General features: G+C 47.7%; 1 protein-coding gene across 4 annotated transcripts in view; it reads left to right on the top strand.

Moving 5' to 3' along the window:
- Nucleotides 1–12,061, top strand: part of SYNDIG1 (synapse differentiation inducing 1) — a 174,098-nt gene that overhangs the window by 100,251 nt on the left and 61,786 nt on the right. For all 4 annotated transcript variants that reach the window (XM_013057044.2, XM_004754088.3, XM_004754089.3 and 1 more), the window contains exon 3: nucleotides 10,339–10,476. In XM_013057044.2, the coding sequence (XP_012912498.1) occupies nucleotides 10,339–10,476 (138 nt within the window). The remainder of the gene's footprint in view (nucleotides 1–10,338; nucleotides 10,477–12,061) is intronic.

Consider the following 12,061-nt stretch of genomic DNA (forward strand, 5'->3'; position numbering starts at 1 on the left):
CAGACAAATGTAATGTAGATGTAGATGATAAACAAGCATCATCACCTTATGCAATGATGTACACAGTTTTTCTGTGGAGAAAAATCATACATGCAAAGAGCACAGATTAGAAGCAGGGATGCCCCTTTAGAAACTGGGTCGGCATTTAATGATAACTAGACATGTTAGGACTGGGTAAACCAACCCTCTGGGTTAGCCATAAAACATTAGCTTCCTGTTTATTTCCTGATACTGAATAAGCTCTAGTTTTCTCAAGCTGTGGAAAATGGCCAGTACTCTGCATGGTCTGGCTGTGAGCACCTCTTTGCTCCCACTTCACACCATTTTCTCTCTCGCTGTCTAGAGCCTTGTCTGTGTACAGTGCTCCTGACCCAAGGCCTTTGCACATGTTGCCCCCAGGTCCTTCACAAGCAAGGGGCCTTCAGATGGGAATCTAAATTTCTTCACAAAATCTGAAGTCTAGTGTACAACTCAGTTATATCCACACTATGGATAAAACACAAAAATGTGACGGTGAAAAAGTATTCTAATTACCAACACACAGTGATTGCTTGCTGTGTCCAGATCAGTTTTACCTCATTCGTGGGGTGTTATTTTATATCATGTCTTACACACATGATGCATATTGTGCTTTGTGCTTATTTATTTGGCAGGAATGAGATTTATCATCCCGGATTCCCACATTCCTTGTGGGCCCCCATCTCCTCACCCCTCCCAGGTGTTGGTTGGGTGTGGTAGTCTTGCTCCATCTAGCATTGCTCTGATTCAAATTCTAGGGTGTCTACGAACATCCTCAGTTTCTCCACAGGCTCTGTAACAGGTGTTCTCTCCATAGCCCCTCAGGAGAAGAGGACCAAGAAGCCCCCTGGCCTGGCCTCTGCCTAGCTGAGGACTTTCTCTGAGGACCTGAGGGATCATCTGCAAAGTGTTGGAGAACCTCTGCCCCCAGGAGCAACCTCCACCTACTAATCACAAGGAGATGGTTCCTCCTGATGGGCTGACTTGGGGAATGATCTAACTCGGGCCCTCTGAGGTCCCAACAGGACCAGGCTCTAGGTCATACAGGTGCCTGCCTCAGTGACACGCCATTTATCAGCTGTGTTCCCAGGCAGGTCCCACTTCTCCTTCCTGCCAGTATCTCCTGTCATCATCTCCCAGGAAAATAATGCACCCCAGTCTTTTGCTCAAAATATGCTTCTAAGTGGAGCTACACTATGATCTGTCTCAAGCAAGCATTTGCTATAAGTTGATTCCCAGAGCCCCTGAGCACTCCAGACTGCAAGAAGACCTGACCTGAGGGGGCAGGGAATGTAGAGATTTGTTCCTCCTACTCTAGCCAATGGATCAAATACCCATATCTTGATAGAAAACCGGCTTTAAATTAATGCAAGCATATTGAATAGACCTGTAGAGTGATCATGTCTTAACCAGCATACCCTAATTTCGAACAAACCAGGAGCAATGCCCAGACATAAATCTTAATGAACCTTGCTTCATTTAACTCCTGTTTCCAGAATGTTACAGATGTTAAGGCATCAACTGTCCTTAGATGATAATTAGACACTTCCCAGACAAGAGATGAGTTTGCACTTTATCCAGGACAAGTAACAATCAGCAGAAGAAGATTCCTTTTTTGACAATAACTCTGTGTGAAAGAATGTCTGTGTCCCCAGAGTACTGCAGACTTGGCCCAGGAAATTGTGTTTGTGTGTCCCCTGTCTCATCTGTCACCTTTGCTGAGTTGGCTGTCTGAAAGTAATGAATACTGTATGCAGCCTGGCCTAGACTCTCCCTGGAGTCACCCTCTGGATACCAGACACCTGCCCTTAAAGGCTGAAACTTTTTTTTTTTTTTTAAGATTTTATTTATTTATTTGACAGAGAGAGAGATCACAAGTAAGCAGAGAGGCAGGCAGAGAGAGAGAGGAGGAAGAGGCTCCCCACTAAGCAGAGAGCCCGATGCGGGTCTCGATCCCAGGACCCTGAGATCATGACCTGAGCCAAAGGCAGAGGCTTTAACCCACTGAACTACCCAGGTGCCCCAAGGCTGAAACTTTTTAAAAGGAATTAAATTCTCAGATAAATCAAATCTATTGACCATGGGAATATAGCCTTCATGGGACTATAGTAGGAGCTGAGACCTGAAGCCCCACCACAAAGGAGAAAACAAACTTAGAATAAATAGAACAAAGAACATGGCTCTTAGAGGTGACCCAGAAATGGGTGTCTGTTTAGTTTCCACCGTATCACATTTGCACACAGTGATGGTCTGTTCCTCAGTCTCCTTGCAAATAGTCTCCTTACATTACTTATGGTCAATCCTCTGTAACCCTGGAATCAAAGTTGGAGCTTCCCGAAGAGACAGGCAAGGTGGGAGGTGAGTGCTGAGGGGTGGCTGACCCTGCATTGTGTGTGCCTGTTTAAACAGAGGTATCCTGGACTGTGGGTCATGGGAACTGAGTCTCATTCATCCTGGAACATGGATGACAATGGGTCAGTATGGGATATCCCTTCTGAGTTAACTATGTTTTTCCCCTGTCTTCAGAAAAATTTCATATTTCTATGCTCTTAATCAGATTATCATCTTCTAAAAATAACTCCCTCCTCAAGGAATATAAAATCATTCAGGGAATATTGTGCCAGAAACTACCGGGCGGGGGGGGGGGAGTTTACTTCTGAGTGATGCATAAATTCCCTCATTTTCAGTCTTTTCCTTCCTTCCTTCCTTCCTTCCTTCCTTCCTTCCTTCCTTCCTTCCTTCTTTCCTTCCTTCCTTCAGTTGAGAGCTATTTGTTTTATAAACATTTACTTGGGAACCCAACATGAATATAAGAAGAGGTGGAGTTGTTTAGGTGCAGGTAATTTGGGGTCTGAGGACTGTCTTTCAGGAGGCCCCTTACCCGCTGCATGAAATGTAGCATGGAGGCACCCCCCATTAAGTGAAAAACAATGCAGCATATGCAATGACATGCACACTATGATGTTCCATCCTGAAAAGAAAAGCATTGATTGTCATTACTGAAGCAATCAACTCCCCCTAATCATTGGGGAGTTGATTAACAAACAAACAAAAAAAAAGTTGAATTCCCAGATTTTAGGAATTAAAATAGCATGTGAAGTACATGTGATACTTTACTAACACTGCACATACTTTCACCTTCCAAAGATGAGCCAGGACATGAGCTTTAGAGCAATGTCTGTTGAATGTTGCTGGGGAAAATCTGGTCACACCTGCTTTGGGCTGTCACCAGGCAGGGCAGTAAGGAGCTGCTCTGTGAAGCATGTGGTCTGAATATTTCATACTTGAAAGAGACTGGGGCAAGGCCAAGGTTCTGCCTTCATAATCTGCTTTGCTCCTTGTCTGGGCTGTTTCCCAAATTCTGAATTCACAAATTCCTTGGCCCTTGCTGAGCACCAGGAAGGGATGACAGACATGACAGACATGATCCTTTCTGGAATGGTTTCTACCCTGCTGCTCTCCCTCAGCAGCACCCCAGGCCCGTACCCACCCTCACCTACCATCTCTTCTCCTCCCTTCCACTCCCTCTCCTACACAGGCTTCCTTAGGGAGCCCAGAAGCAGTGGGGCTCTTTCTATTGCTTTGCTCCATCCTCCACTGAGCTATCCAAATGAAACAATACAGTCAGCAAACAAGTGCTTCATTGGAGAAGTGTCTGTTCATGTCTTCTGCCCATTTTTTTACATGATTATCTGTTTTTTGGGTGTTGAGTTTGAGAAGTTCTTTATAGATCCTGAATATTAGAATTGCAAAGATTAACAAGGAAGGACACAGCAAACATTGGAGAGGATGTAGAGAAAGGGGAACCCTCTTACATAGTTGGTGGGAAGGCAAGTTGGTGCGACCACTTCAGAAAACAGTGTAGAGATTCCTCAAAATTTAAAAATAGAGCTACCCTATGACCCAGGAATTGCACTACTGGATATTTACACCAAAGATACAGATGTAGTGAAAAGAAAGGTCATATGTACCCCAGTGTTCATAGCAGCAATGTCCACAATAGCCAAAGTGTTGAAAGAGCTAGATGCCCTTCAACAGACAAATGGATAAAGAAGATGTGGTCCATATACACAATGGAATAATACTCAGCCATCAGAAAGGATGACTACCCAACTTTTGTATCAACATGGATGGGACTGGAAGAGATTATGCTGTGTTAAATAATTCAAGAAGAGAAAGTAAATTATCACATTGTTTCACTTACTTGTGCAACATAAGGAATAGTATGTAGGACATTAGAAGGAAAGGAAAATTGAGTTAGGGGAAATCAGAGGCGGGGGATGAACCATGAGAGTCTGTGGACTCTGGGAAACAAACCGAAGGTTTTAGAATGGAGGGAGGTGGGGGGATGTGTTGCCTTGGTGGTGGGTATTAAGGAGGGCAAGTATTGCATGGAGCACTGGGTGTTGTATATAAACAATGAATCTTGGAACATTGCATCAAAAACTAATGATGCATTAGCTTTTGGTAACTAACATAACACACACACACACACACACACACACACACACACACACGAAGGAAAACAAACCAACAGACAAGCACTTCCAAGAAGTGCCTGAAGAAGCAGTCTTACATGTTAAAGCAGAAAACTTTGTTGGTTTATTCTTGCCCCCACTGCACCGATGTAGCAAATAACTTCTGTTTATAAGATAATTACTACCTAGTAGGAGAAATTAAATTATATGCCCAAAATAATTAGTGAATAATTTAATGTGGACAGGGGATCTCACATTCCATGCCAGCTGTAAGACCACAGAACACTGGGTCTGACTCTGGCAGGCACACAGAGGTTGGGGGAATGGAATCCCCCTACCTGCATGCTTGTGCTGCCTTCTCCTCTGTTCTGCTAGTCAGCTTCCCTAAGCAGGACAGCCTGACCAAGTCATCATTCTCCTCCACCCTCCCTGTGGTCTCCCCTAAATGAATGGTTAGGATGTGTATCCTGGACTGCAAAGGGAAGGCACTGAAAGGGGAAAAGGAGAGGAGCCAAGGTGGGAAGCAGTGTACCAATAGCCCAAATGGAGCGAATCCCCTGGTTATTCCAGTGCTCTCTAATCAAATCCTGGGAGATTTTTTGCTTCAGTGTTGGCTACGTGCACATGTGAATACTTTCACATAAAACACGTGCTTTGGGGGCACACAATGTGCCTGGCACTGCCCTGAACACTCAGGATGCAGCTGTGAGCAAAACATGCAAAACTTTCTGCCCTCCTCATGCTTCAAGGAAGAGAGTACAACAGTAAAGAAGCCAATGCCACCTGTGGTGCAAAGGCGACACACCAGGCAGGGAAAGGTATAGTAATGGCAGTCTTATAGAGTATCTGGGGAAGCTATAATGAGAAATGGCATTTAAGTAAAGCCCCAGATGAAGTGAGGAAGTCGGTCATGTGTGTCTCTGTGTCTCTGGGGTAGAGAGTTCCAGGTTGAGGGAGCATCAAGTGCAAAAGCCCTAAGTCAGGTACTCACTGAGCATATTGCAGGAATAGCAGAGTTCCCTGTGGGTGAAAGACAGTGAGGTCAGAGTTAATAGGAGTCAGATCTTACAAGATAGTGCTGTCCAATAGAACTTTCTGAGCTGTTGCAAATGGTCTACACTGCCAGCTATAGGTGTTAACCACCTGTGGCAGCTGAGCACGTGGCATGTGGTGGTTTGGCTGAGGAACTAATCATTAGTTGTATTTGATTTAGGTAATCTCAGTTTCAGTAGTTCCATGTGACTATGGCTGCCATGCTAGTCAGCCCAGATGTGTGCTGTTGGCTGCTTGGAGGCCTCTGGTCTTGACCCTCAGTGAGACAAGCACAAGGGGCCAGGGATGAGGTCAGGTCTGACCCATGTCTCAGCGAGCAAGCTCGGGTGTTGTGTTCAGTTCTGACCCTGCTCTGCCAGCTGCTCTTTGGGCACTGGGCCCCCCACATTATGCGATTTCTCTATACCAAATCTCAGAGAAACCATATTCTACAGGATTCCATATGAAGAGGAAGGAGTGGCAGAAGCCCCTGCACCTATGAGCAGGTCTACACCTTTATAATTGTCATTGTCGAATGACCTTGCTTGTAGAAAAATGCTAAAGCCCAGACGTGCAGAAAGAAAAAAAATCACCAATGTCTTCACCATCCAGAATCATCTAATTTCTAACATTCTACTCTAATTTTTCATTTGAGTTTTTATAAACATCTTTCTAGGGCAACAAGTAAACGTTTATATCATCGTTTTCCATGAATCTATAGAATTCTATGTAGAATTCTTCTGGGATTTTGCTGTTTTTAAATAGTGCTGTTAAGAACAAAACAAGCTGAGGGTTGCTGGGGGGAGGGGGTTTGGGAGAAGGGGGTGGGATTATGGACATTGGGGAGGGTATGTGCTTTGGTGAGTGCTGTGAAGTATGTAATTCTGGTGATTCACAGACCTGTACCCCTGGGGATAAAAATATATGTTTATAAAAAATAAAAAATTTAAAAAAAAAAAGAACACTCTTGAACAAATTCCCCTCCATTCCTAGAAAGTGACCCTCTGTGGGGAGCCCTGCATTTGAGCCACCCATCTTCTGTCCCACCCTGCTCTGTGTGCTCCCACAGTGTGCCAGATGAGCAAGCAGAATTTGGGGGGAATGGGAGGGCAATGCAAGGCCCAGAGGGGGTCAACAGGGGGACTTTATGTGAGGTCTTGAGTGACTCCAAATGACACACCAGAGCCCAGCTTTGCACCTCAAAAATGGCATCCTCACAGTCCAGGCTCAGTAGCCAAGTGAATTGGGATGTGTGAAATACAGGGCATCATGCCTGGCATTATGACGATTTTATTAAAATATCCTAAGGAAGAAAACCCCAAGGGGACAAGAGCTGTTGCCCTGGGTGGAGGTATTAGAACTGGGCAGAGAATGGGCCCATTGTATGAGGTGCCGGTGGACCAGCAGGCAGAGCCAAGGGACTCAACATCCCCTTCCTCTGCGGGTGCCCGCTCAGTGCTGGCTGCTGCAGAGGAGGCTCCCGCAGGAACTGTAAGCCCCCTTGGAATGCTGTCAGTCTTCTTTGCAATTCTCTAATCTGATGACCCATGAAGAGGACTTTTAGGAACAGCTGCTGTGTGTGATGAATTTCTTGGTGCTGGTGGTTGTGTGTGTTTTTCCCTATTTGGCTTATTGGTATCCATGCAGCCTCGCCCAGGCTGGCCTTCTCTCATCTCCTCTTCTCCCTGTTTGTGGCACGATGCCCACGGCCACTTATACCCACAGAACAGCCGCCGATGGAAGACAGAACATAAAATGAACCGGGCTGTTTCTGTCTGCCCTGTAATTTGCCTGAAGTTTTAAAATCTATTTTAATCAAAATTGACTAATTATTTTGGTACCATGTAGCCACAACTTTGCAATTTACAGAGTGTGTTTCCCTTATGCTTCTAAATAAAAATCTGTGAAGATTTGGGGGGAGTGCCCTGAAATCTAATTCTTTGCTCCAGGGGCTGGAGGTGTAATTCTAAGCAGATTCCAAAAACAGAAGTTGGATCTCAGTGTACCTATGTGGTCTGTGGCAACAGTTCACATGGCACCTGCCTAGGGAAGCTCTCACTGTCTACTACTCTCCCTGGCCACCCTATTGCCACCATGAAACAGACCAGTCCAGACCAGTCATTGGAATCCCTGTCATGGGCAGGGCAGAGAAGACACCTCACCTTTGGGCAAGATGCACCTGAGCCAAAATGGGGTTTGCTTTCAGCAGGGGTTGCTGTCCAGCACAGCTTACAACACAGTTTTATAGCACAGTTCTGGAAGGAGTGGCCACTGATTGGGCAGTTCTGGGATTTGGCAAGACATTTAGCTCTCAGAGCCCAGTGTTGTCCTTCATAAATAGAAATAACAATAAAAATAGTAACTACACCTATTTCCAGAGTTGCTGTGAGACTCCATCCAGTGCAGGTATATAAAACTCTTAGTAAACTGAAACAAACAAACAGCCCTACAAAAGCTAAGAAACAAAAATACCCATAGACAGAGTTGTTGGCCATGTGCAAGCACTTCCACCTGTAGCATCCTGTTGGGTTGGTGTAAAGCTCATTAGCTCCATGTCTGTGACCAGTGCTAGGAGAAGTGGCTGCTCTTTTATACCTGATCCTCCACCCCTCCCAGGGCCTCTGGTCACCGTGCCCCCTGCCCTGGGACTGTCACTACAGGTGCCTCCATTCCCAGAGCTCGCCAGCTCCTCGTGCAGGGGACCCTTTGCATTGCGGCTAAGCCACCCAATGGTGCTGACACTCTCCTGTTTCCAGAGTGAGAGTCTGGAGGCCAGGAGAGCCTTGACATGTGGAAGCTTTTCTGGAGACACACAGCCACGAAGACACTCAGGCTCAGCCTAGAATACTGCACCCCTCCATTCAGATCAAAGATGTTGGCTTCCCAGCAGGCTGACACATGCACATCTCTCCCTGGCCAGCCCTCTAGCCCCAGGTCTCACCTGTAAATTGTCCATTCCAGGGGTGGCTCAGTGCCATTTCCAGATAGTCATAAGGACCATGATTCTCATTTCCCTTCATTATTTGAGAGACTTTATGGAAAGCAGTGCTACAGAGTGAAAAGCATAGAAATTTCACAGACTGGGCTCTGTCTTGGGGAAGCCCTGTGGTCCAGACTCTGGAGTGGCTGGCACCCCAGGGGCCAGTGTCTTCCTAGGGTAGAGAACCTGCTTGGTAGGAAGGAGCCAGCTCCCTGTGACAAGGGATCCCTCCCAGTCTCTGACCCATGGTGGAAGGGGGGCGGTGTGCATGTGTACAAGTGTGTGATGGGTGGATAGGGGCTGTGTAGACAGTGCATAGCCCATTTCAAGCACTGGGCCTCTGGAGAGGGTCCTTGTTTGTGATTTGAATGAGACCAACAGAATGTGCCTGTTCTCCCTCAACAACACAGAAACAGAATACTAACGGGAAGTTCCCATTAATTCCCTGCAGCCCTGTGGCTGTCTGCACACGGACAGGAGGCTCTGAATGGTAGTGTTATGTGCATTTAGTTAACCCAAATAGGGAGGGGGGCCATGGCCCCCTGGGGACTTTGTCTGTCTGTCTGTGCACCGGAATGTCAGGGGCAGCACACAGTGGCACTGCTGGGGTGGTCATGGCAGTGATGGCATCCACATAGCACAAGGCTCACTCACACTCAGTGTCCACCTGGGTTTTTGGGGCCTCAGGTCAGTGCCTGCTCTGAAGCCACCTGAGGCAGTGACCAGGTTGTCTGCAGTGTGCACCGAGTGCCTTTGCCCTCCCTACAGCCAGAGGCTGTGTGTTTAACCACCTCTGGCGCTGGCAAAGGGAGTGAGGAAGCTAATGACCCTCTCAGGAAGAGATGCTCTGGGTTTTTTTTAGGAAACAAAATCTGGAGTAAAATGTGATTCTGTCTTTGTATAAAATAAGCACGGAGATACGCTGGCCCAGGTTTTTGGATGAACCAGCGTAAGTGTGCCATGTTTTAATGAGGAGAAAAGATTCATGATGGGGACCCAACAAATGGAACAACCCATGAGGCTAAAAGCATCCTGTAGGCGCAGCATCTAGAGGTGGGGGTGGTGGGGGGACACAAGCTGTCTAGCATCCTGGAGCTAGGGAGCCTTCTGCAGGGAGGTTTGATCCATGGCTCCCATACTTGGTGAGTGCTGGAGTCTTCTGAGCTGCTTTTTACAAATCTCTGTGCCAGTCCCTGACCCCTGCACCAGACTCCCTAGGAGGTTCTGCCAGGCCTGGGAATGAGCCCATGGGCTTGCCAAGTGGCCTCATCACAGAGCTGCTTTCTCATGAAGCAGCCATCAGCTCCTCTGGAAGGAACATGGACACCCAGGGTTGACACTAGGCCCAGCAATTTCCTAACTCAGATCAGAGTCTGAGGAAATGGAGGGGGTTCAGGGAGTGTCCCCTTGCCCCACACGGCCCCTGCCTAGCCCTGTAAACCAGTTTGAAGTCTTAGAATAAAGAAAGGAGTCCACACGCTGGTGAGTGTGCCTTCTGAATGTGCCCATCCCATCCTCGCATAGGTTAAACTTCTGTCCCCACCCTGTGTCCCTGGATCCCAAAGATCTGTGAAATAATGGACTTCTAAGGATTTGGTCTTCTATGGAACCCAAGAGCCAAGTACTTGGGATTTTTCTTCTCCTGTTCTTGATATCCTTAACTGGGGCCTTCCTTTCTTCCTTTCTCGGAGAAGGAATTTTCCTTCCCATCACTGCACGGTAACATCAGTGACCATCCCAGTTTTGACAACTACATTTGGGGCATTGTAGAGTGACTACATTGTTAATGATCTCTTCTTTTGCCCATCCCTGCCCATTTCTCTCTTGCAGAGTGACTACTCGAGTGACACAGAGAGCGAGGACAACTTCCTCATGATGCCCCCAAGGGACCACTTGGGCCTCAGCGTCTTCTCCATGCTCTGCTGCTTCTGGCCTTTAGGCATCGCGGCCTTCTACTTGTCCCATGAGGTAAGCCTCTCTCCATCGGCCCCACATGCAGCACAGTGAGGCCACTGAGGAGGAGAGCCTGAGAAGACTGTGCAGCTCAGGTTTTCCCACGTGGCCTGCATTGTATGGAGGACAGGCCCAGGAGAGAGAGATCAGGAGGCCTCACCTCAGCATGCTGGGACTGCTTCATGGCCACCAGGACAAGGCAGGCTGTCCTCAGGAAGGGGGATTCCTGGCAAAAGCAGGCTGGGATGTGGGATGGACTCAGCCCTGGGAAACACCCTAGACTTGCCGGGAAAGCAAGTGGGGCATGGGGGTGGATCTCTCTGCAGTCAGTCTCATTCATATAAATTAGTTCTAGTTTCCAGCAGTCCATGTGTGCCCCTCCCTAGCTGAAGTTTTGCTGGAAGACATAGCCCATCAGATGGTGAATCTTACCCTCCTTCCTTCAGCATGAGGGCTTCTGGGGGTCGGTACCCAGGCCTTTGTCATGCAAAGCAGCCTTCTTGTTGTGCCTTCATGGAAGCCAGGCTTTGGAAGATGTTCTCTAGCAAATGAAGAATACTCGCACAGAAACAGTCTCTCTCCCCCTTTTTGTTAGTCTGCCAGCCAGAGAGTGTTTCAGCATCCCCACACCCACACCATCATCCCAGCCAGACCATAGGAATGTAGCTCTTTGAATGAGTGGGGTGAGCGCAGAGCCCACAATCATGTGTGTTCTTGGGGCATGCCGAACATCCCTCAGCAGTCAGTGCTCCCTTTCCTGCTTCTAGGGTTCTGGGACTCTGGCAGGTCTTGGGTTGGAAATATTTATTTCTCCTGGCTTGAAAACAGGTCTCCTGGCTGAGTCCAACAGTGACCTCTCACTGCTTTTTGCAGGGTTCTGTGCTGACCTCGTTTTGTTTGGTGAGAGGAGAGTCCTTTTCGATACATTTTCCTTTTTCTCTTCCTTCCTTTTGTGACATCACGGAGGACCAGGGAAGAGCAGTGAACACCCCTGAGAACAGATGCCTCTTAGCAGGGACTCTGGAGAGACCCTTCCAGGAAGGAATGAAGCAGGCCCACCTCCCAGCCTTGCTCTGTGGTCCAGATTCTACAAGCTACTGGGGGGGCGAGATGGAGGATGGGACAGTCCTGCATTGCTGAGGTTGTGTTGAGCGGTTGTTCCTTATCCAGCTTGGTCTGGGGGGGGTCTGTCTGACCTTCACTTTTGTGAGTTTATCCTACAAATGCCAAAAACACCCCTCTCTGGGGAATTAGGCATGGGCCAGGGAGCAAGACTCCAGGTCTGGCAGAGGCCTGGGTAGCTGTGTGGGGGGAGTCAGACCTGGGTTTACCTCGACCCCAAGAAAGGGACATGGGCACTACTACATGGGCGAGGATAGGAACACACAGTGGGACTGGGAGACATGTACACAGATACCCTCAGTGTGCAGAACATGCTCTGAAGAAGATCCCCAAGGCCCAGAGCCTGTCTTCTCCTGTGTAAACTGCACCCAGAACATGTGTGAGCATGCTGCAAAGAGGCCAGGGTAGTCTCACTATTAGAAAAGGAAGGACAGGAGTATGGGACATAGAGAACCAGCTTCTCCCATATCACAGGGAA

This window comes from Mustela putorius, unplaced genomic scaffold (genome assembly GCF_011764305.1).
Source record: "Mustela putorius furo isolate JIRA1106 unplaced genomic scaffold, ASM1176430v1.1 tig00000253_pilon_pilon_pilon, whole genome shotgun sequence".
Classification (NCBI taxonomy): Eukaryota; Metazoa; Chordata; class Mammalia; order Carnivora; family Mustelidae; genus Mustela; species Mustela putorius.